This window comes from Nothoprocta perdicaria, unplaced genomic scaffold (genome assembly GCF_003342845.1).
Source record: "Nothoprocta perdicaria isolate Ctin4 unplaced genomic scaffold, notPer1 scaffold_397, whole genome shotgun sequence".
Lineage (NCBI taxonomy): Eukaryota > Metazoa > Chordata > Aves > Tinamiformes > Tinamidae > Nothoprocta > Nothoprocta perdicaria.
Window position 1 is genome coordinate 156,485 of NW_020455640.1, and position 23,738 is coordinate 180,222.

The 23,738-nt window shown below is 51.6% G+C and overlaps 2 protein-coding genes across 3 annotated transcripts; one reads left to right on the forward strand and one right to left on the reverse strand.

Moving 5' to 3' along the window:
• The first annotated feature begins 240 nt into the window (after positions 1–240).
• Positions 241–7,179, forward strand: PLA2G12B (phospholipase A2 group XIIB). 2 transcript variants are annotated; one of them, XM_026045018.1, is made up of 4 exons: positions 241–472; positions 3,525–3,613; positions 4,369–4,534; positions 5,395–7,179. In XM_026045018.1, exons 1-4 carry the CDS (start codon positions 241–243, stop codon positions 5,511–5,513), a joined length of 606 nt encoding a protein of 201 aa, XP_025900803.1. In that variant the 3' UTR covers positions 5,514–7,179. The 2 variants fall into 2 exon arrangements, with proteins under 2 accessions (XP_025900803.1, XP_025900804.1); XM_026045019.1 differs by having other exon boundaries at positions 3,525–3,601.
• A 1,365-nt stretch (positions 7,180–8,544) lies between these two features.
• On the reverse strand, positions 8,545–23,534 carry OIT3 (oncoprotein induced transcript 3). The gene is made up of 10 exons (XM_026045017.1): positions 23,347–23,534; positions 20,570–20,751; positions 17,733–18,107; positions 17,273–17,383; positions 16,244–16,366; positions 14,870–14,992; positions 12,721–12,881; positions 12,015–12,430; positions 9,746–9,845; positions 8,545–8,952 (listed from the first exon to the last, which is right to left on the reverse strand). Exons 1-10 carry the CDS (start codon positions 23,409–23,411, stop codon positions 8,779–8,781), a joined length of 1,830 nt encoding a protein of 609 aa, XP_025900802.1. The 5' UTR covers positions 23,412–23,534; the 3' UTR covers positions 8,545–8,778.
• Positions 23,535–23,738: the final 204 nt, after the last annotated feature.

The window sequence follows — 23,738 nt, forward strand, 5'->3', positions numbered from 1 at the left end:
ATCTGTTCCAGCAGGATTGCGCCAACCCAAATCCCAGCACTTCTCTGGGACACGGACTTAGAGCAAATCTCCACAGTGCACTTTGCTCCCTGATTGCTGTGAGCTCATCCCAGCTCCCCCCGCGGTGTTTAAAGTCCAGGGAGAGGGGTGCTCACCTGCCCCGCACACACASAGCTCGGCCCCACTCCTCCCTGCCTGCACATCCGTGCACGCAAGGGCTCCGGCGCCCTGCATTGCAGCATGAGGCTGTTTTTCAMGGCAGCAATTCTGTGCCTGGGCCTGAGCTTAGGGCAATGCACAGAGGAAGCCACTCAGGACAGCACCGGCCGGAGCACTCCCGCAGCAGAGTCCTCCTCGAACTGGGGCATTGGGATGATCCGGGACAGCTTTGAAACGGTCAACAGCTACTTTGATTCCTTCTTGGAGCTGCTCGGCGGCAAGAACGGTGTCTGTCAGTACAGATGTCGATATGGTAAGTGAAGGGGGTCTCCACCCTATGGGCTGGAGGCAAAATACTCCACAGCTCGGTCTGCCGACTACTGTGGTTGCTACAACAGCCACCGTCTGCCGGTTCAGGGTGTGAGCCCTCAGAATGGGTGATTTATAAAAGCATCACGGCTATGAATTTCGCGGGTTGCTGCATTCCGGAACTGTATATGCTCTGTTACCTTCCAAACCTGATGCTTATGGGGCCCGCAGAGCTGTGGCACCGGCCTCCACTTCTGTGCCTAACTCCCGCTGGCTCCTTTCTTCCTGCCCTCTCTCCTCGTTCCTGTATGTGAGAACTCACAGCACTTGTGTCTGCGACCTGACCATCTATGGCGCTCCTCACAGGAAATCACTACAGGGAGACGCAGCTTCTACTCTGGTGCTGCTGCTGAGAAACCCAATCCACACCTTTCCCCTGACCAAGTACTGACCGATCTTGAGCTTATTGTGTTCTTTGGGATAGTGGGACAAAAGAAGATATGAYGCAGGGCTTACAGAAGGACCTGCAGGTAACCACTGCCCAGCAGCCTGAAGAGAGGGAGCAGGGTAGGCAGCAAGGGAAGGACACGCAGGCCTGACTCGGAAGGGCTTATGAACGTCGCAGGTGGCCATGATCTCAGCAACCTTCGGAGTGCCATTATTCAGCAGTTGCAAGTTGACTAATAACATGGGAAGGAGGAGGGCAGATAACAGGAAGGTAAATGAGACTAGTATTCACCATGGARGAACCTCTACTGCTTAAGGTGGAACGAGGCAGCTGCTGCCTGCTTTGGACTTTAGAGACTCACCAAGAATGGAAGAGTTTGGTTTGTGCTGGGGGCAGAATTCACACCCCCTCATTCACAGCTGCCCCTGCCAGCCCTTTCACCTCCTCTCATATTCCCCCCAGCTGAATGCTCGGGCAAGGTGCTCCTCAGCACTGAGATGATTTCAATCTCTTTCCTACCCTGATTATTGCTTTTCACAGACACAAACTTCATGCTTTGAAGATGCCCCACCAACTCAGTCAGCCTGCACCCATCTCATTCCTTCCAGAAAGCAACCCGCTACCTGAAGCCTGCAGCAAGCCCATCACCTGAGCATGGCGGCCACGTCACCTCCACTCTGCCAGCTTCCACGTTAGCCCCATGGCCCCCCTGGGCACTATCACCTCAGCTCCGTAGCTCCACAGCAAACCGGGCACCTYTCCCAGCCCGGCGGCCGTTACCGCAGCCCCCCGACCGTTACCTCCGCCTCGTGGCCTCAGCACGCGCCTGCCCGTCACGCGCAACCGRCAGCGCCCATTGGCTGCTGCCGCCTTGGGGGCGGGCGTAGGAGGCAGGATCAGCCAATTGGCGCGAGACCCCCACGGCCGTTGAAGCCTCGCGGCGTCCGTTAACGGTCGTTGAGAGCCCGGGTGGGCCGGGGCGGGAAGGGCGTGGGATGGGCGCCAGGGTCCGGCTATCGGTCTGTGTTCATGCTAGGGGCCACCAACCTCTTTATCCTCYGCACTTGCTCTGTCCCCGGGGCACACGGTGAAAACGGTGCCTTGCTCTCCCATTACAGCGGGGAATGCTGAAAACAGCTTTTTTTTTTTTTTTTGGCCGTGGTGAAGGTCTGGCTCACCCGTGATTGTCGCATCCCTCTTGAGCTGAGCACTAACCKGGCGGCTCCCCGGGCGGCTGGACTCTCCTCCTGCTCCTTCAGCACTTGGCGCGCCCTGACAAGCAAACAACTTGATGGATGGCCCCCCTCACGCGGCGTTTYAGGGTTACACAAATATTTGCTGGCAGGTGCCTACTTCTCCTTGCAAAACCTCTGCAGCAACGCAGGGGGAAAACAGCCTGAATGGGTGTTAAATCCAACACCTGCTGCCTCCAGTGATTCCCTGTGTCCCTCCTTAACAGACGGACCCACCGCAACAGGCGTCTGACCTAAAACAGCCACAAAACGGTCACTGTGACCTACCGACTTCCTTCTCCTGCACAGGTGGCCTCATAGGAAGGGGAAGCAATTGAYGGCAACAAGAGCACGGAGTAGATGTAGTTCATGTAGAGCCAGAGATGCCTTTTTGTGCTTTGCTTCTGTTTTAGGGTTCGCTAGAAAACCAGATGAGGGAGAGAGGTTAATTACAATGTCTTGGACTTTATCTAGCAAAGAAAGAGTTCACCAAAGTGTGCTTGAGAAATGATTAAGCTTTGCTGTTCAGAGAGGAGTCATCTTCCAGCCACTTCAATATTGTGCATCACTACCACCCTCACGTGAGATTTCTCCTTCTAAAGCCACCTTTCTAAAATACTATAAATCTGCTTAATGGAAAGTTTTCTTTGGAAACTCATTATTTCCATACCCCAAAACGTTTTCATTCCTGCTCTGACTTACCTTACCCCATAACTCACTACATGCAGCAGGAACAGAACTTCTCTAGTACAAGTTGATCCTGAAAATATGATCCCACGCATATACCCCAGGCCTGGAGAGCTACAACTTTGTATCTAGAGAGCTTCATCCTGGYGTGCGGCCAGTTAAAGCCTTGGTGCATTCTGAATTTTTGTAAAGTTGCAGAAAATCAGTCATGAGCATTTCACAGCTGGATGAGATTTCAGTTTCTTGCTGCAGATCTGTTGTTTAAACCAACCGGCTTTGGCAGGTTTTTAATTTAGAAGGTGCTGAGGACATTCCTGCATATGACCTTCTGAGGCATTTGGAAAAATGAGGCTTTTACCTSTGTCGCTTTCTCAAGAACACGGTAGATTTATGGCTGTATTACCACTGGTACTTCAGGTACCTTGACAGAAAAACGGGGAAAGACAGTCTTAAATAATTACCAGCGCTGACAAGAAGAAAACAGGGGAAACAGAGCTTGAAAGAACCCAACCCTGTCCAAAAGGCTAAATTAGACCTAATTTATATCTCTATATGTTCTCTAAGGGAGCTTAGAAAGAATTTTAACCCAAAACACAACTCTGCAGATGGGAATGCAAGCCAGAGGAGTTGCCCTCCCCTCCTTGCTCTTTGGTGCCATTTCCTAACATTTTTCTTTCTCTCCTTMTCAGGGAAAGCCCCCATGCCACGACCTCAGTACAAGCCTCAGGAACCGAATGGCTGCAGCTCCTATTTTCTGGGGCTCAAGGTACCCCAAAGTGTATGTACTGCCTAACCCATCGTTCCTAACTGATACAATCCGCTAACCACAATAACCAACTACTAATTTGGGGAGGAGGCAGTGCCAGTGCCAAGCCTGGATCCACCCTGATGCCAGGGAATGTACTCAGTGACTCAGCACAATGCACTGAAATCACCTCCAAAGTCTTCTCCACATGTGGCACACCATGTCCTCCCAGGACTTTTGCTTCCACTGAGCACTGGCACAAAGCTGGGGCCTTTAATGCTGCATCCCAGCAGCATGCGATTTTAAAGGCAATTGTGCTTGTGAAAAAAAGCTTGTGATTTTAAAGGCAATTAACGAAATCAAAGTAATTTGGAAGCATCAGGGGGAAAAAAAATGCCCCCCCCCGCAAGGCTTTAAGAGCAGGAATCAGAATTTAGGTGGTGTGTTAGGGCTGCCCAAGAAGTCTGCGGCAATTAAGCGCTGATCTGCCCTGAAAAACCCTCCCCATTATCTCCTAATTTTCAATTAGATTAGCTCTTTAAACTACATTTTATTGCAAAGCTTGGGGGCATTTCTGTGGTAACTCCTCCATACCTGAGAAAAACTCCTCTAATTATTAGATGAGGAAGACTCTGGGATTAGCTCACGGCTCCAGTCTCTCCAGAGACAAGTCCTGCCCTCCTGTGGAGAGCAGAAAAGAGTCCCCCCCAGTGCAAACGTCTTTGATGGAGGCCTCACACGCACAAGGGGGACAGGAACATGGCATTAACAGCAGCTCCCTCYCCCAGTTAGACTTGGGCATCCCCGCCATGACCAAGTGCTGCAACCAGCTGGACGTCTGCTACGACACGTGCGGCGCCAACAAGTACCGCTGCGACGCCAAGTTCCGCTGGTGCCTCCACTCCATCTGCTCCGACCTCAAGCGCAGCCTGGGCTTCGTCTCCAAGGTGGAAGGTGGGTTCGTGTCCCCTGTGAGAGCCACGGAGGGCAGGGAGGAGGGTGGTGCGTGGCCAGCCCAGCCTCCCATGGTCACCCTTATCTGGGCGCCCTCTTGTAACGTTCCTATCTAGGGAGATTTTCTGCCAATTTTTCGCCTCAGCCTAAGCCAACAGATGAGCCCTGTCGAGTTAAGGTGGAGCAAAGCCCGCGCTCTGTGCCTGGCCCAAGCAGGGGCCGGACTTTTCTAGCGCCTTGTCCTGGTTGCCAGAGGATACCTGAGTGTTGCCAARGCAGCCCCTGAGCCCTCTTGCATCGGTGCGAGTTAGTCAAAGCCTCCATGTCCCTTGGGACAGTTCTGGGCAGAGCTGTGGGGAACGTGCTTGCCACGCCATGCTACGTGCAGCAGCCCACGTAACCCATCCCAGGCCATCTGGGCCCAGGAGAGGCCAGAGAGGAGGCCGGTTCCCAGGGATGGGGAGGSAAGGACGTTTGTGCCTCTCCTCTGCGGCACAGACTTGCCACGGCAGGGATAAAAGAGCCCCAAATTCAGCAGAAAGGGAGAATTACTGGATTTATAACAATGCAGTGGCCAGAGGGAATAAAGGTTGGAAGGGACCTCAGAGGTCATCTAGTCCAACCCCGCTGCTCACGCAGGGTCACCTAGAGCACACGGCACAGGCTGCATCCACGCGGGTTTTAAAGATCTCCAAAGAAGGTCGGTCCTGATAAACCTGTGGAGTCAGCTTCGTCCCAGGTTGTATCTCCCACACAGGATTCGGGTCAGAAATGGCAAAAATAAAGACAACCCACGTCCCCACCTGCAAATGCCTCAGGCAGCCCTGCACGCCTGTTCCTGATGTGCTTTTCTCCGACAGCTTGCGAATCCGTTGCGGACACGGTGTTCAACGCCGTGTGGACCCTGGGCTGCCGGCCCTTCATGAACAGCCAGCGGAGCGCCTGCATCTGCAGCGAGGAAGAGCGCGACGAACTGTGAGGAAGAGCGGAGCGCCGGGGCCCCCCGGGAGCCCCTATCCCACGTGGCACTGCTTGCTGTGCGGGACGCGGGCGAGCAGCGTGCCCTGGCCACCGCTCCCGGGCAGAGGGCTGTGAAAGGGGAGACTGTCTACGGAGAGGAGGCAGCGCTGCCTGTTGTCCGCTACAGCCCAACAGCCCTTTCCCTGTCCGGGTCTGTCAGCCTGAACGATCCGAACGCCCATTTTGCCTAGAGCCGCAAGCAGGGTGCGGCGCTGGTCATGAACGAGGGGCTTTGCTCATGTGCTGGCCCCTGCGCCTTCCCTTTCTCATCTGCAGTATTTTGCAATTTGCATGAAGGTTCTGCAGCCCTCGAAAACCCCAGTCCACGACCACACTATTTAAGCATTCCCACCAGCACCGGACCAAAGAGGAGGGATAATTTGCTCTCCGTATGTTGTTCACACCCATYCTTGACACTTTCCATCCCATCATTATGGCCCCTGACAATCCCGCCTCCTTAAGTGCCTGACGGATCCTAAAGCTCTTTAAAACATCCAGGGATTTGGTAAATGTGGGAAGGGCTCTAGGTAGCTGTGATATGGGCAGAAGGAGACCAGAGCCCACCGGTTTGAGGCATCAACAGCAATCTGAGGCATCTCTTGCGCATCCCTAGACCTCTCCCCCACTCTCAGGAAGGCAGCTGCTTCTTATTTTCAGCCAGATACGAACTGTATGTTGAATGATTTCTCTCCTTTGCCACTTAAAGTTTCTTCCTTAGGTTCCGCCTTGTTTTTTCATTATTATTCTTTTTTTTTTTTTCCTTTTTTACACAAAGCAGTTGGGCGTCACAACCTCCTCTCTTGCACAGAGGGAACAGGAGGCTCTCACAGTTGCATTGCCTGAGATTTTGCAAAATCCTGGCGCCTCCTCTGTCAGATGGCAGGGCTTATTTGCTGCCTCTGTGTGGCAGTTTTCATGCTYGTGCAAAATGGGGCTAATATTTCCATCTGCTATCAGCAGCTTTTATTTCAGACAAAATTAGAATTTAAAGTGGTATTTAGAAACTCATCTCCACCTAACATTTGCAGGCAGCTTTCAGCTGCGTTTCTTGTTGAAAGGAAGTCACTGTTGGGTCCCCATGGCACGCCACATAAATCCTTCAGCAAGCCTTGCAAACACATTTATGGTTATGCTCTTCCATCTGCCACGGAAAAGTTGAGGCTACAGAAGGGCAATTTGAAACAAAAAATGAAGAGAGTTTCTCTTTGTTATTTTTTGTCTAGTTTCTGCATTTAAATGCATGCATGGAGCTATAAATTATTTAAGCCCTATTCTTGCCAGGCATCTTTGCTTTACAGTGAGCAGTGATGAGACATTCATCTCACCCCAAGTAGCCGGAAACAACAGGAAAACAGGAAGAAGACAGGAAAATAGGGAAACACAAACGATCGTCCCGGGTACGCTGGGATATTTTCCATCAAGGAGGATCTTGATTTCCACCGCTGGGGATGCGAGGACACTCTTTCCTAGCTGTGCTAACTCCAGTGGGGAGGGAACACTGCAATGTCAAGCTCCAGCACAGCACGTGTCCCTCAGAGCTGGATGGACAGTCTGCTCCTCTGTCTAAGAAACAGGTATTTTGGGCTTGGGAGAGGAAGGAAACGTTCCTCATTGCAGACTTTTCCTGCACTTTGAGTCTTGCTGGCAAAGCGGTACCTGTTGTCAGTTTGAAATGTGAGCACGCTCTTAGGATTAAAATGCTATAGTTTAAAAACTACATCTTGTGTAAACTCTATAGCCAAAAATGCCTTCAAGAATGTAGCTCAAGTGGTATCGAATTCAAGCCACGCAAGCGATGACAGCAGAGGATATAGAAGAGAAATTGAAAGGTTCTGAACAGACTCCCTCTGCTCACAGTCAGGGACAGCACTAATATCAATCACAGTTTCCTCCTCCTGCCAGACCACTTCTCATSCCCGACACTTCCCAGCCTGCTGCATGCAGAGCAGCTGCTGAAGCGCTGCATTCCTCACTGCAAAGCTTAGCTGTGACAACCTGCAAAATCGCCACCAGCTGCTTCACAGCGACAGTTCTGAATCTTTTAGTGGTGGCAGTGAGTCAAGGAAACCACTCAGTAGCCCTGTGGAGCAGAGGACATGCAAACCTCGAGTCACCTTGATTTCCACGCCGCTATTTCCACTTGCCCTCGTGTCTCCCGGGGACTTTGTTGACTCTTGCTGATAGGGCCATCCTGTTTGGGCAGCGTGACCTCTCCTGCTAACAGCACCTCCCCAMGTCACAGACTTGGAAAACTGTTTCCACTGTGTGTGGCACAGGGCACGTTTCCTGCTGTTCTGCACCTACCTGCCCAGGCTCTCCCTCTCCGCCTCCAGAAGGCACTGGCTAATTCATTCCATTTCCCAGCTCTTGTTTTATCAACACAAGTTCGTTCAGCTGCTTGAACCAAAAAGAGACTGCAAGAAATTGTGCCTAGCAGCGCGAGTGAGTCAGCAGAATCAGGAGACGCAGGGCGAGGTGAGAGGGAGGCTTTCTCATTTGTTTTCCCTTTCACCCGTAGTTACATGACATCGACAGCAGTGTCCTTCCATTTCCCCCTGTGTATTGTCACMGAAATATTTTAACTTAACCTAACACATTTGCATACACACATGTAATCCCAAACCAGGAAAACGCAGCCAGGAAGCCATTAAAAAGCACCGCAATGACCCCAGCCTGGGGAAGTGCCATTCCTCTTCGAAACCTCCATCGCCCGAGGTAATAAACCCAGGAAAGGGAAGGTGGTTGATGGGATTCGTGACTCTCTCCAACCAGCCCCGGATGCGGCTTGAAACTCCTCACTGCAGAAGCGATGCCCGGAGCAATCCCAAGCTCCGTGCTCCGGTGCCCCTGTCGCTTCCAGCACACTGAGTTGCGCCTCTYGACCACAAACTTGGTAGCAGCACACTTGGAGGGCGGGAGTAGGTTTTTAATTATCTTTTTCTTAAAACAAAGGCGCTACAACACTTACAAAAGGCTGCTGGGTGGAGAAGAGAGAAAATACTGATGTGAAAAATGCGGGAGGAAACACTTATTACACTGCAGGCAGGCAGGACTGAGTTACTCTGCCTCACGTGCCTAAGACACCACAAAAAGAGCATGAGGCCTTCGGAGAAACAAGTCTGGAGGAGGTTCACATGGGGCTTCCACAAACGCCTCATTTCTCAGAGGCCCACGGAAGGAGGGGTCGGATACAGACGGTCGCCGTCAGGCGGAGCAAGCGGGTGCTAATCGTCCAGGTCGATTCTGATGGGCCCCCCTGTGAGGACATGGCTGGGWGCCTCCTCATCCTCCTGGTCCGTGCGGGCTGCCCTGCGCATCCGCCTGCGGCAGCCCTGGGCACAGCGGGAGCTCTCGTCCAGCGCCCCGCACACGAGGATGCGGCAGTGCAGGAAAACTTCCTGCGGGTGGCAAGACGGAGGCAGCGTCAGCGCGCACGGCAGGAACCTTCAGGAGCAGGGAGGAAAGCGTCCAGAGCGACACATGGAGCAGAAGCGCAGGAGGAAGCAGGTGAAGCCTCCCAGGGAGATGGATTGATGGAGACGTGCAAGAATGGATGGATTGATGGAGACGTGCAAGAAGGTGACACATGCTGAGAAAACACATTGAGAAAGAAGACTGAGGGGCAAAACCACAGGCTGACAAGAGGCCAAGGCTGGCAGCTGAAATGAAGACAGTGCCAAGGCTGACACTACCTATCCTCCCTGCACAATAGGGCACATGGTGACAGGACTGCTGCTCCCTGCCCTCCAGTGTCAAGAAGAGCAAGCAAGATCCCTGCAAGTGGCGAGTAGGGAGGCAGACATTTGGGAAAAGCGTGGTCAATAGCGAGGTGTGAAGCACAATGCGTTGCACAGGCCCTGGAGGAGGTGCCACAGAGGCAGCAGTGGCAACCAGATGAACTGGTGAATTTAAGACTTCAATCCTTCTAGTCCTCCCAAGGCTCTGCAGCTATTACTGAGCGTAACAACGGTGACTGAAAGACCCCATTCCCTCCAGCACGGAAGAAAGAATCTATTTCCCTTAGGAAGTCAGCATTATCCTTCAGCTGTCCTCCCACTACGGTGCTTCTGCCCGAAAATGTGGCTTTCCACCAAGCTCATCCGTGTGGCAGCCTTGTACTTGGAAACCTGCAGGGCCTTTGGGGCTGAAGGGAGCCAAGCTACAGGGCCGAGCGCTGCTTTCTGAGCTCACCTTGTTGTCTTTGCCCACAAACTTGAAGACGGGGACCTGGAAGTGCTTGGCAAGATGGTCCTTCGACGTGTACTGTTTCACTGAATCATCAGAAACGCAGCTGCGGAGAGCAAAGGGATGGGCTGTAATGGGCTTCCCAGAAACGGAAAAAAACAGGCAGGAAAGAAAAAAATCTCAGCTACTTAACTTGAAAAAGGACAGGAGAGTTTGGCTCTCCTGGGCTAAGCTATGCTGCCTTCTCTTTGGCCACAGGAGGAAATTCGGGAATGATGGGGAAAAAACAACGGAGATAATGGCATCTCCAGACAACGAGCAGCTCATTTCACCTTCCTGGGCTGCAGCCCGCTGTGACCAGCACCACTGTTCAACATCTATAATACACTAGGTGTATACGGGGCATGGAATGATGCTCACAATGGAGGAGCCTTTGCCCATGTTCCTAAAATATTACAAATTATGAAAAAAAAAAATAGATCCACTTGGTTTTACCACATTTATAGTTTTCTGTGCTTCTCAGTGGACTTGGTCGGAGGGCTCAAATTCACTACAGCTACACTAGATGCTACTAGATTGTTTTGTATAAAATTGCTTACAAAAGCATCACTCCTCAAGGAGGAGGCCTCTCACCTGAGGAGTATCAGTTCCCATAAGGGATGGGCCAAGCCTTGGGGTTGTGAAGTCCCCTCGGGGGCATTTCCCTGCTAGTGAGCGTGTGAGTTGTGGTGATTTGGGGGCAGCAGCTCAAACCAAGCCCTGCAGGGTGGAACATGCTCCACACTGCGGGTGGAAACCTACTGGTTGGGGATAGAGAGGGAAAAGGGGAGAACAAGGTGGAACCTAAGAGCCCCAAGCACGTGTTTTAGAAAGGATGGCCAAAAATATATTGCAGCATGACCAGAAGAGCTCAGCAACTTGCCAGGCAYGGGGACAAGTCCCTTGGCATCGTACGGGGGGCCATCCCAAGTCCCAAGGGACTGACGTGGCACTAACCTCATGCACGGAGCCACCTTAAGCACCACGGATTGCCCATCGTGGCCTGACCTTGCTCCAGATACCCCAGAGAGCTGCACTGTTTGTCATCCAGGCAACCTTTTATTTATTTTGCTTTGGAGAAAGTGGAAGGACGGAAGCAGAAGAGGGAAAACTGGCTCTGGCGTGGGCTGGCCAGGCTGGACATGGGCAAATCCCCACAGGCAGCTCCGTGACAGCCCTGCCCAGCAACCAGAGGAAATTCCCGAGGAAATTCCAGTTGCCTCCAGCTAAAGGAGGGATAGCTAAAGCCTATCCCTCCCAGGCAGGAATTTAGGTAGAACTTCACTCGAGAAGTCTGGGCTGCGGATCGGATGCCAAGTCCCCCAAACCATTAGAAGCCTCAGGGTTATTGCCTGGGGCTTTAGGGGCTGGGCTGGGGGCAGGAAAACGGGCCCTTACGGAGCTCTTTGGAGCAGGGCGAAACCAGCAGCGGGTTCAGCTAATTTCACTTGTTAATTGCTGCCCTCCAGGCAAGAGACAAAGCGCCCAGGCAGCCCAGGAGCCCATGAGCAGCCTCTCCTCGGGGTGCAATGAAAAAGCAGAGCCGAGTAACAGCGCTGGGGCAGCGCCAGGCAGCCCAGCCCGCTTCTCCTTCCCGTGAAGTTTTAATGCCCTCTGCAGGATAACCGCACCATAGGGGCTGTCCCTACCAGGAGAAAAAAGGTGTTTCACAAAGAGCTCTCAAGCCTGTTTCTGTGCAAATCCCCCAGGTGTTGCTCTGGTAGAAGGGCCAAGTCGTATTTGCAGCTTTCTCTCGTTATTCAGCTCAGGTTTTCACCCCTCTTCCAAACACCCATCGTTTTCCCTCGGCAAGGGGAAGGAGTCCAAGGGCACAGCCAGGGAGTTGATAAATCAAGCCTCTCCCCACCAGCCTGTCCATAAGCTGCAGGAACGCCTGGCCTGCAAGAACTGCAGCCCAGGATGGAAGGAGGAGGCGCTGCGGAGATTCCTGACAGAAGGAGGGTGAAGCAGCCTCCTGCACCCTGCAGGACAATCTCAATCCCACGGGATTCACCAGCAGCAGCTGTGCTGGTGGGTGATTTAGCCTGGCAGCTGCAGAAATACAGTAATCCTTATTATGTGGTCAGGGAAAGAGAACTTGCATGAACAGAATCCCTTGAGTGATGGGCTGACAGCGAGGAAAAGAAGAAAGGGAAGCTCTGGCCATGGAGTCTTTTGGCTTGTTCTACAAAAAGGCCACTAGTGGGAAAGGAAAAGTGGGGAATGGTCAACTCACCCATCTTGAATTAGGTAGTACTTCAAGATCTCATCAATTTTCGAGGTGGGGGTGGCAAAGCAGCTCTCAACCAGGGTCTCCAGGCCGCTGACATGTACCAAGGGCTCGATGCCGAAATACAGCGAGTCCCGCAGCTTGAGCGTGGGAAGGGAGTCCCTGTAGGGCTCCTCAAACTCCTTGTCTTTGAAGATCTCCAGGGTGAAGGGGAAGACACCTTGGTTGCGGCCCATGATTTCCAAGGGGGAGTTCCTGAGGTTGGGCACGTAGCCTTCGGAAATGGTGTAGCGGCGCGGGAACTCGCACGTCACCGGGATGAGCAGCTTGCTCGTGCGCACGATGATGTCCCCGTTGCTGCCTGGTGTCTGCTTCGGCAGGCCCGTCACCAGGTTGGTGGCAAGGATTTTGTCATTTATTACCTGCAGCAAAGAAAGGGAGGGAAGAAGGGGAAGGGGAGGCCACCCTTGGTGAGAAGCACCTCTCCGAGTGCCCCTTGCTCAGGAAAGTCCGACATAAAGCAGCCCTTCAAGATGCGGCTTGGGAAGCTGCGCACAGCAACTAGAGCCRGGCTCACCTCTGCCTATGGCCCAAGGGCCAGTCTGTTATCAACCGTAACCCCTCATATGCAGCCAGCTCAACCTCCCTCCCCACGGAAGCCACACGCAGCCCTCGAGCCCGAAGGACGGCGGCCGYGGGAGAGCGTACGTACGTCCACGATGGTGCCGCAGGACTTCAGGGAGAAGTGGATGTTGACGTGAGTGCCGTTGGAGACGCCTTTGCAGGAGGTGTTGATGAGGGAGAGGTCCAGGCCTCCCACCAGCTCCTTCGGGATGCTCACCTCGATAGAGCTGGACTTGCACAGCACTGGGACTGCAAGAAAGTTCCCACAACAACAATGAACACTGGTTATCCACCACGGGCCAAGGAAAGGCTCCATTTACTCTTACTGAGGGGAAAAAAGGAAGGATGCTGCACTAATTATTTGTCTATTGTGTATCCCCATCCAAGCAACACCAATTAATCCATCACTACCCCAAATTCTCCTGGTCATGCCCCAAAACACGAGGACGAGTGCTCCGCTCACAGCAGCAGCTTGGCTATGCAAGCTGCATTTCAAGCTATATTTTACACCTAGCAAAGGTCTGATTGATATTTCCAGCACTGCCATGTCCTGGAGAGAGGCTTTTCCACACATGGATATCATCTCCTCAACACTCCAGGCAAAGCCATTCCTAAAAATCCTTTATAAGAGTTTTACACCAAATACAGAACATGCCAAAACAAGGCAGCATAAGTCCATACAGGTACCCATCCAAAACAGCAGCAGCCTCAAAGCTCATAATAATTAGTATTTTTATATGCAACAAACTTATCTCTGACATAACCAATCCCAATTAGTTCATTCCACTTCCTTCCAATTTACTTTCAATTTTCATAAAGTAGATTGTGAGCTCAAAAAGATGATTCTGTCGTATAAAAAAGCAGGACAAGAAGTGATCAGACAAAATGAAATAGGAAATAAGAGGGAATAATTTTCCATTAAAAAAGTAAGTGCAATATATATCCCTTTTGCCCACGCATGCCTATTCCATTAGATCCATGGCAAACATTCTTTTGCTCAGAGCCTGCTCCCTGCTTGGGAAAAAACAAAACCCCTCCAGAATTACACCATTTAGCACAGCTTAAAAATCCCTATTGTGCAGAGTTGCACAAGAGGGTTGAACACGAGCAGAGAAAAACATTTTCAGCACTGTGCTGTGGAAGGAGTTGGGGATACCAGGGAAGGGAAACGGCTGRCAAAATTGCAAGTGCTTCTTTGGCCCGTGTCCCTGTGTGCAAATGGCAGCCAGGCCATTGATTTCCCTGCAAGAAGACTGATATTTGCCCGGAGCTGAAGGCAGCGCAGGGGAGGGTCGATAGGAAGCAGGTCCTATTGCTTCAGGCAACTGGGTCTGCCCTGCACTCTTAATTACAGCACTATAAACTTGATTAGATGCCATAAAAAAATCGCACCAGTACAGCTCCAGATATATTCTCTCACATATATATTTTATATATATATGTCATATATATTTTTATATATATGTGTGTGTGTGTGTTCAACTACTGCAGACCACTGGATAGGGCCATAAATTSCCAGAATGTGAGAGAACAAGTGATCCCGCTCGCTAGCGGCCCTGGAAGGTTGTCCAAGGACGACGCTGCCCTTGCCCCTACCCAGCACAACCGACCGTGGATTTTCAGACGCTATCCTGGCTGCTTTTCCATGGGAGAGCAGGAACACCTGGCATCARAACCAGCCTCCTGCTTTTTAGACATGGAAATGCCTCCTGAAACGCCTGGRCAGATATTTAACCCGGGTGGAAGATGCTGGGCTCCGTAACACCACTCTTGGAAGCGCCCGAATCCTTTTAATTGAAATTACAAAGACCAAGCTTGAGGCATGGAAAATTTCAGCTCTACTGGCAAAAAAATTGGCAAAAGCACAGCCAGCTGCASCAAAGGCAAATAAAGGGAGATGTTAGGCAATCTTAATTGTAAGTGATGGCTGCTAAAGCCGCCTGTGATGCAAGATGCACTCGGTAGGGTCTCTGCTCTCCTGCTTGCTGTGAAAAAGAGCCATGCCTGCAGACATTTCCATTTGGGATGGTCCCTCCCTCTCAGCAAAGCTCCATTAACTAAACTGGACAGGAGAAACTAAGGGAACACAACAAGAACCAGCAGCAGAAGTGCAAGGGATGAGCCAGAAACATTATCACCTCTCACCCMAACCCTCCACGAGGGAAGGCCCTTCCAAAGCTCGTCTTCACCCAGCGCTTTTCTGGCCTTTTGTCCCATTTCAGCAGGGCCTGACCCACCTTGGCAAGTGTGATTATCTTCGGAGAGGACCAGGCCCCGCGGACACTCGCACTGGTAGGAGTCTCCCACCTCAACGCAGCCGTGGCTGCAGCCTCCGTTGTTGTTGTGACAGCCTTCAATTTCTGCAAAGGACAGGAAGAGCTTGAGGAAAGAGGCAGCAGGCTGAGAACTTCGTTCCAGAACCATGGAAGCCTCATTTTACCATCCAGTTCCATGTGGTTGCCRTTTTCCCACGAAGCTAACAAGGAATTCAGAGGAAAAAAGCTTATCAAATTAAACCGCTTGCTATAAATCACTCCAACGAGAAGGCTGAACAGGCAACCTTCAGCTTTGCCCTCTCCAGCTTCTGAAACATTTCCTTAATCTGTATTTTTATGTTGTTTCTTACTTACAAAAAGAAAAAGGAGGATGGGGAGAGGACATGATTTCCCAGAATTTCTACCCCAAGAAAACACATTTGCTCCATTTGCAGGAAAGAGCTCCAAAACACCCTCCAATTGTGTATTTAAAATTTGAAAACCTAGGGCAAATAAGTCTATTACCATTTGTTGTTTACTTTCTATTGCAAAGAATATAAGGAAGGAAATATTATGTTTTTCTTTTTTAATAATCTTCAAGGCTTGATTTTTTTAGTCATCTGGGATGAATAYTGCCTGATGCTCTCTGCAAAACAGCTGTAAACATAACCTACACAAATCATAAAGACAGAACATTTCTCCCTGAGCCCGACACCAGAAATAACTGTGTGCTTTCAGTGCAGTGCAAAGAAAACAACGGAAACCCCACACTCAGCCCTATAGCTCAGCATGGAAAGCAGCAGCCAGCACACTCCATGTGAGCCAAAGGGAGAGGTAAAACATTCTAAGGGAAATTGTGGAGATAATTTTAACCCTACTTAGCGTCACCAGCTCCAAGTGTAATCGCTAATCATCATCATGGTGCAATCAAGAAAATCTCCAGCCTTTGCTCCCCTAGGTGACAGCGGTGAGGTGGATCCGCAAGTAAATCCCAAACTCTCATGGCTTGCAAAGATGGGGGTGGATCTTTAGAAATAAGAGCTACTAATGAGATTTAAAAATCCCCAAGAGGAGCATTAAATGGAGGAAAAGCACCATCCCTTTTACTGGAGAGGAAATTAAAAGGGGTATTACGAGATGTAACAGAAAAAGTCCAAACGCAGCCCTCATCCTAAGTCAAGTGTCAGCTCCCAGACTAACTCCCCCTTCCCTCAGACTATTCCAGCAAGGCCGAGAGTCGGGAACGAGGCAGGGAGGCCAACAAGTCAAGAGGGAAGCAGCTCTGCGAGGGATGGGGAGGGATTTATCCCATTTCCAGCGGCCCGGGGCACCTCTGCCCCCCTCCTTCCCGCTCACCCTCGCAGGCTTTGCCGTCGCGCGCCAGCGTGCGCCCGATGCCGCACTCGCAGCGGTAGGAGTTCTTCAGGTTGACGCACAGCTCGCTGCAGCCTCCGTTGCCCTGCTCGCACTCGTTGTCATCTGCAAAAGAAAAGCCCACAGGGTATCCCTGGTAAGCTCCTGGGGACCACGTGGCTGGGAAAACGGGATGGGAGTGCAAGCCATGGAGTAGTTTTCCTGGCCTTGTGACCCGTGTGTGGGTAAGAGATTTGTTATTGCACTAAATGTTTGCAATTTCCCAGGGCTAGCAGAGAATCCTGCCATACCTCAGGAGACCTGAGGGAAAACCAGCATGTGGAATGGCACCAGCAGACACTCCAGGGGGAGGATGGACACAGTCCTGCAGGGAAACTCCCATACGGACTCCATGTGCTGAGGGAGCCCACATTTCAATTTACCTTCTCATCTGAAGCTCCTCGCTTTACTCGCAAAGAGCTAGAGGAGTTAACCTGATATCACTGGGTGGTAAAAGGAGGCGGGTTTGGAAGAGGTTTGGAATAGCCTTGAAACAGGCCTAAAGTGAGTCCTCATAAAGCCATGAACAGAACCTGCATCATGTTCCTGGGCTGGCTGCATCCAAGTCTACATTAGAGCCCTCCAGGCTGTCGACAGGATTTATTGGGAGAGAAAGGAAGGAGAGAAGAGGCTTTTGAATCTCTTGGTAAAGCTCAGAACATTCTCCTTAATTTTCTCTGTTTTAAAGGTKGAAGTTCCTCGACACCTTTTGAAASGCACTTTGTTCTCCCAGATTCTCATTCTTCAACCTGATTTCCTCTCTGTCTGCAGGCAAAATGGGAGTCAGAGAGGAGAAAAGAAGGGGAAGGCACCGTTGCAGAACAAAACTGATGCTATTTCAAGGGCGTGAGGAGGTTCATGCAGGTTTCTCCTTCCTTATTCTGCTTTTTAAGACAGTAGATTAAGATGGGAGCCAGAAAACAACAGGGAAGTAAAGCCACAGCGACTGACTCGACCTATTTCTGTCCTTACCAAGACAGGTCTGTCCATCAGGTCCCAGCGTCGTCCCCGGGGAACAAACGCAGTCGCCGGTGTCCAAGCAGGAGCCCTGGCAATCCACCACGTCGCAGATGTCATAGAAATCTAGGGCACGACAAGAAGGCTGTCAGCACAACGCACTGATGCTACCGCACGTGTAGCACCAGCTTTAGGTCTTGTAGCCTGCCTGGCACTCATAGACCCAGCTCATGTTAGGGAGGCTAAACTGAAGCTGATCAGAAACCACCCGCCCGCACCGCAAGGCACGGACGCAAACTCCAGCTTTGGCTGAAAGCCAAGGGCAACGAGAGGGCCCTGGTGAACTCTAAGCCCTTACGGCCAGACCCCGGGCAGCTGGACAGCGAGCAGATTCACTTAACACYAGGCAGCCGGGCCCTGGGCGAGCTCCGCACGGGCGCGTGGCTCCAGCGAAGGGCCCCGAGCAGCTCCTTACGTCCGCAGTAGGCGTGGAAGCAGACGCTGGGCTTGGCCAGGCGGTACACGTAGTAGCCGCCGGGGCAGGCCTTGACCTCCACGGTGCTGTTCCAGAGGCAGCAGTCGCCGTTGAAGCTGGCGCACGCCTGGCGCGCCACGACGCCGTCGGCCTGGCGCGGGTGGCTCCCGTTGAGCCAGATGGGCGCGTGGGTGCCGCAGTGGTTCTCGGCGATGCAGAAGGTGGGCATGGCGTCGCCGGCCATGCCCGTGAAGCGGTACCACTCGCCGGCCACGTGGCTGTCGCAGGCGGGCTGCCCGTGCGAGCCGTTGATGCGGTGCTCCGTGTTGCGCCAGGGCTCGTTGAGGCTGATGTAGGCGGAGCAGGGGTCCAGAGCTGGGCACGGGGCGACAGGGAACATCTGGTAAACAGCAAGCCCAGGACCGCAAGAAACGCAAAATATTYTTCCATTGCTGTTTTCACAGTCTTTTTGATAGGGAGCCCGGGGGGGGAAGATGGGGAGCAGCTAAACTAATTGCCTCATGGAAAATTCTGACAGCTTGGCTTAAACGTCTTGGAAGAATAAGCAAACTAAGCAAGCTCATAACACTAAGCAAGTCTGACTTGCTCTTATGTTGCTGTACAGCACAATATAAGAATATATATAAGCAAACCTGAATTCCAGGGTGGCATTTTGCCATGGGAAATGTGTACTGGGAGCACTAGATGAAGCCTGGGACACCAACCGGGTGCGAAGCAAGCCTGTTCCCAGGTCACAGGGGATTTCTGCCCTGGAGGAGTCAGCTCAGACACCTCTGCAGCCTCTCTAAAATTCACCCCCAAGCTCAGCCCAGCTCTCGTAGTTGCTGCATCCGCAAAGGAGCAGCCAAGATGGGAACTGCAAGAAGCACAGCAGGAATTTTCCTAAAGGAAAAGAGCGTTTTGGTTACGGTCATTACAGCCTCACGTAACTGTAAGCATCGTTCTTAGCTCCTCTTGGTTTCAGGACACAGTCTCAAGCAGGCAGGCTCAAGAATTGCCCTGAACTGGGGCAGAACAGAGCCCAGCAGCCCGACTCCAGCAGAGACGTTCCTCTCTGAAGCCCCTTGCAAGTAGTTAAAACTTGGGACACCACCACAGGGAGAAAAAAAAGAGGAATTAAAGCGTTCGTTACCTATTCAGCCTTCTCACAATTGGCAGCTTCCTCACTAAAAGTCAAGAGGTTACGTATTTGTGTAYGTTTAATACCTGATTAAGCACCACTTACCTACGACTAGCTACTCCCTATTAAGCAAAATGAACGCTAATCCTGCCTCGAGGAAGGAAAATTGATTGCCATTTGCTGGAATTAAGCTAATAAAAGCGATCACTCTAATTAAATGCATCTCACCAGGCTGGGGACTGGCACATTGCACTCTCTGTGCTCCATTTCTCTAAGTTCCAGAATTACTCCCTACATTTGTGCTGTTTAAGCAACGAGGTGATGCAGCGTGGGGAAAAAGCAGACGTTGCATCGTCTCCAGCCAGACTCTCCACATGCAGGCGGGTACTTTGATGTGCTGCACTGCCTTGGGAACCAAGTGTTTTGTGGAGAGGATTTCAAGGGAACCTTATGAAGCTCCTTCTGCAAACACCTGCGACCTGGCACCTCCAAAAGAGGCCATCTCTCCTGGCAAACATCCTCACACCAGCCTTGGCCACGGCTATGTTGCCTTTGGCCTCGAGGGCAGCGTGAGCGGGAGCTGCCGGAGACACGAGAGCGCTGCAGAGCTGCAGGCTGGCAGAGAGCGAGCAGGGCTGCGTTATGAGGGAAACCTCCAGCACCGTAATTCATGAGGTGTGCTGAGAAGCAGATTTACTCCCACCAGAAGCAGTCGCTGGCTCTGCTGAAGGGCAAAGGGAGCTGTAGAGAGACCCCAGTGAAACCCTCATTCTTGGCTMCTTTTCTTTGGTTATTCCTGGCTACCTGACCTGCCTTTCTTGCCTCCCCTCGACGCTGTTGAACCCCATCCTCCAAAGGGTTCCTTCACCTCTGGGACAGGAGGAGATGGGCGCTTTGCTCACAGCTGCAAAGCTTCCTTGAGGCTGCCCTCGCTTGCTTGCCACAAGGTGATTCAGTTTGGCTTTTATTTGCCACACATTAAAGATTAAAAGGGKTTTTTTGGCATTAAATGCCCAATGAGGCAAAGCAAGGAAGCCCCGGCAGGTTCCCAGCTGGGCAAAACACTCTTGCTGGCATCCATGCCGTGTATTTGACTTCTGTGCTGTTCCCTTCTGCGAACAGAGCCTGCAAATGCTCATCCAGGGGGATTTTCCTGCCTCCTAAACGCACAGGAGATAATTTAAAAGCAATATTTGCTGAGACAGAGGTAGAGCGGCCTGGCAAGAGCTAAAATAAGGCCTTGCAGGGAAGGGGGGAGCGCATCTTCTGTGGCCGACACTTTAACACAAACAGTGGATAACGGATCAGACTCTAATATTAAAGTATTTACAAGGCTGCCGTTCTGCAGAAAGGTTAATCCTCTAAGGATCGTGTCCCTGCAGGGCTCTGCTCTTAGCAGCACAAGCAATAAAATCAGCAGCACTGCATCATGGCCCTGAATCGGGTGGAAATTTGCCAAGTATGGGGGTGAAAAAATGCCAGGAGTTTCCTCTGCTAGGGGAGAGGAAAATCCCCGGTGCTTTAAGGACCTTGGCAGCAGGGATTCCTGCAACACGGGTTCTGCAACAGGAATGCTCTTCCAAGTGGGAGGAATTTTGCACCGTCACGTTTACCTGGCATGCCAGGTTTTCACCTAAGCACGTTCCTCAACGGTGGTGACCAGCAATAAGCGGGAAGGCGACGCCTCTTTACTCACCCATCGAAGACGCCGGCTGCAACTGGGCAAGGAAGAAGGCAGAGAGAAACAAGTACTGGAACATCCCACTCGGGCACGGAACGGCTGCTCCGCAAGGATCAGGCTGGAAACGCCTGGCAAACGCTGCGGCTCTTGCAGCCCTCGTGGCAGGGAAGCTTCTGCCCGGCACTGTGGTAGTTCTCCTGCAGGTTTATCAGAGGAAAAGCTGAAGGAATGAGGGGTACAGGCCCAGCCTTGACCTCCTCCCAGCGGCTCTGCCCCTCACTGACAACAGGGATGTTCCTCCTGATCGATTTTGTTTGTGGACTCGACCCGCTATTGTTTTCTTGCCGGGCTGCCCCACAGTGACACCTCCACTATCTTATCCGGAGAAGGATTCCAAGCAGGGGACACCCGGACATCCCGGGGGGATAGAGGAGACCAGATTGGTGCTCGTTATCTCTGCTCCTTCCACAAGTCATAGGACTTCACGGCTTCCCCCCCAGCACAAAACACCAGCTCAGGAGCCTTAACTACAGGAAATAGTGGCCAGAGAAGCGGGGCTTCTGAGCACAGATTGTGACTCGAGCTGTGCTACAATGGGCACATCAGTCAAAGTGAAGGACTGGTGTCCCGCTGGGAAAAACACTGTTCCCAGGTTGGATAGAGACCCTGTCCCCTGCTGGTCACTCACTGAGAAGTCTAATAAGGAAGTTTTCCTGCTGCGGCCTGTGCAGCCCTCAAGATCCCCCCAAAATACAACAATTTGCTTTGAGGGAAATTGGAAAGATTCGAAACCTCTAAGCATTGTGCTGGACAGCAACACATACCAAGACACCCAGCAGTGGAGCCTTTCTCCTTTSTTGTGGAGAACAACATCAGAGAAGGATGAAAGGAGCTCTGCAAAGATCTGTCATTGCTCCTACCAACAAACGAGATCTCTGTGGTCAYGCTGTGCTGACAACCGCGCAGCTCCGGCCGCTCTTTTTTTTTTAATAGCAACAGGAAAGGAGAACAAATTCATTACAGGCAGAGCTAGCAGGGCAGATAACGCTCAGAGGTGATTATATCAGTTCCCAGAAGAGAAACTCAAATTGAACACGAAATAATCCAGCGAGCCACAGGAAGTTGTCGCTTGCTATTTTTGTTCAGAAGTTGATTCATACTTAGGATCTTGGGGAAATAAAAATGACAGGTTTGAACGGAGCCTCCTCTCTGTGCTGGAGGGCTCTGGCTGCTTTGCTACCAGCTGGTTTTGTTTCTGTAGGTGGTGCTTTAGGTCTAGCCTTAGTACTGCTTTGGCAGGCATGTCTGCCAAAGTGACTGACAGCTGGTAACGCACAGCAATAAACTGCCTCCTAATAAACTAAATAAACTGMGTCCTAATAAACTAAATAAACTGCGTCCTAACCCCTTTTACCCAGCTCCAAAGGTCTCACAGCAGCTCCCATCAGGATCTCCAAGAAGGACTAAGAAAGAGAGGCCCCAAGATGCCCCAAAATTGACACTTCCTGATTCTCCAGTYGAAGGAAAAAGCCCAAAGCCACTACGGACGCAGTGTGCCCCTCAAAGCATCCCTGGGATCCCTAACAAAGACACGGCCCACAYGAGAACATCCCCCACGGGCAGCTCTTCTACCAGCCCTTTTCTCCACACGGTGCCTCAGGTCCCACCTCCGCCCTCTCCAGAGGTGGAAACCTCAAGCCCAGGGGATCATCCTGGACGTTGTGGGGCCCTCTTGGTTAATAACAGATGAGGGATTAAACCCCTTTTTGCTGCAGCAGGTCGATGGGAGCGTGTGAGGAAAGGCCGGAGCGTCGGCAGCCGCTCTGGAAGGGGCAGGCGGAAGGGCTGCTAATCAGCGCTCGCCGCCGCCGTGGGCCGTGAGAAGGTGACGGGCCGGAGGATGCGGCTTCACAATGAGCCCTGACAGGCCGCCCAGATGGATGGGGAGGGTGTCAAGGACGCCCAGATAGCCCTGGCGTCGGCAAAGAGCCGGTCCCAGGAGCCGGAGCCGCTGGGAAGGGCCGCCAGGATCAGCRAAGGGCGTTTGGGAGACACACGAGCGCGTCTAACGAGATGGAAAGCTTGAAAATCAAGAGCATGTTAACAGCTCACGGGAGCCTTGTTCCATGTTACCATCTCCTGGCACTTACAGGAGCCCCGGGATGCCAAATTTGAGYGTGTTTTTCTAGAGGTCCTGCAGAATCCAGTATTTTTCCGTGATCCTCAATTTGCAGATGGAGAAATCAAGGCACAAGGCACTGTTATTGCAAGGCCAGTGAGTGGCAGGAACAAGAGCAGAGCCCATCTCTTGCAAGGCTATAGAGCCAAAATTCCACACTCTAGCAMCAACTCCTCCAATCCTTCAGGACACAGCAAGCTTAATTTTCATTTCCACATCCCAATTCTCAYCCCTTAAGTGCCAGTCCAGAAATAAAACTCATCACACTTAAGGGGAATAATTGGAATCTCTACAGGTAGACAAATATATTTATGAAAAAGCTTCTGAGAAAACAGAGGCACATAGTGTGGCAGAGAGCACTGCAAAAACAGCACTTCAGATGTGCAGTTCCTAATGAATTTCTCTGGATAATTACACATTCTATATGTATTTATGGGAAAGCTCCCTGGCATAAAGGGAGGGAAGAGAGGTTAAGCTCAGGGAGATTGAAATTGGTAGGAAGAAAACAGGAGATCAGAACAGTGCAACACACGGTGCTGCTGCCTGCAAGAACCGAGTGCTGCAAAGATTCTTGCCTGCTCAAAGTGCAACTCAGAGATGTTTATAGACTTACTTTGCTCCTCCTTTCACCACCTCTGCTCTAAAATAGCAGCAAGGCACATGCAGGCACCGCTTCATTGCTGCGTTTTCTGCTTTCAGAGTGTTTCACTGGCAGGTGTCAATGTCTGGAGTTCTTYTGGAGGCCAATTTGGGCTGGTTTTTACATCATTGCTCCAAGCAGTGGGTCTAGCTCACCTGCAAAGGGCAGCAGCCTGGCAGCTGCTCGGAGGAAAAGGCTTTTGATTTAGGTTTGAACCAYGTTTCAACAGTGATTAAAGGTAGGCTGCTATGACTAGCACCTTCCAACCCTCCCCTCTGGAGTAAAATCCCCAAAGAAGCCTGGCCAATAGTGACAGAAAACCACCCAATAACAGATTTCACAATCAATATGTATCATGATAAAAG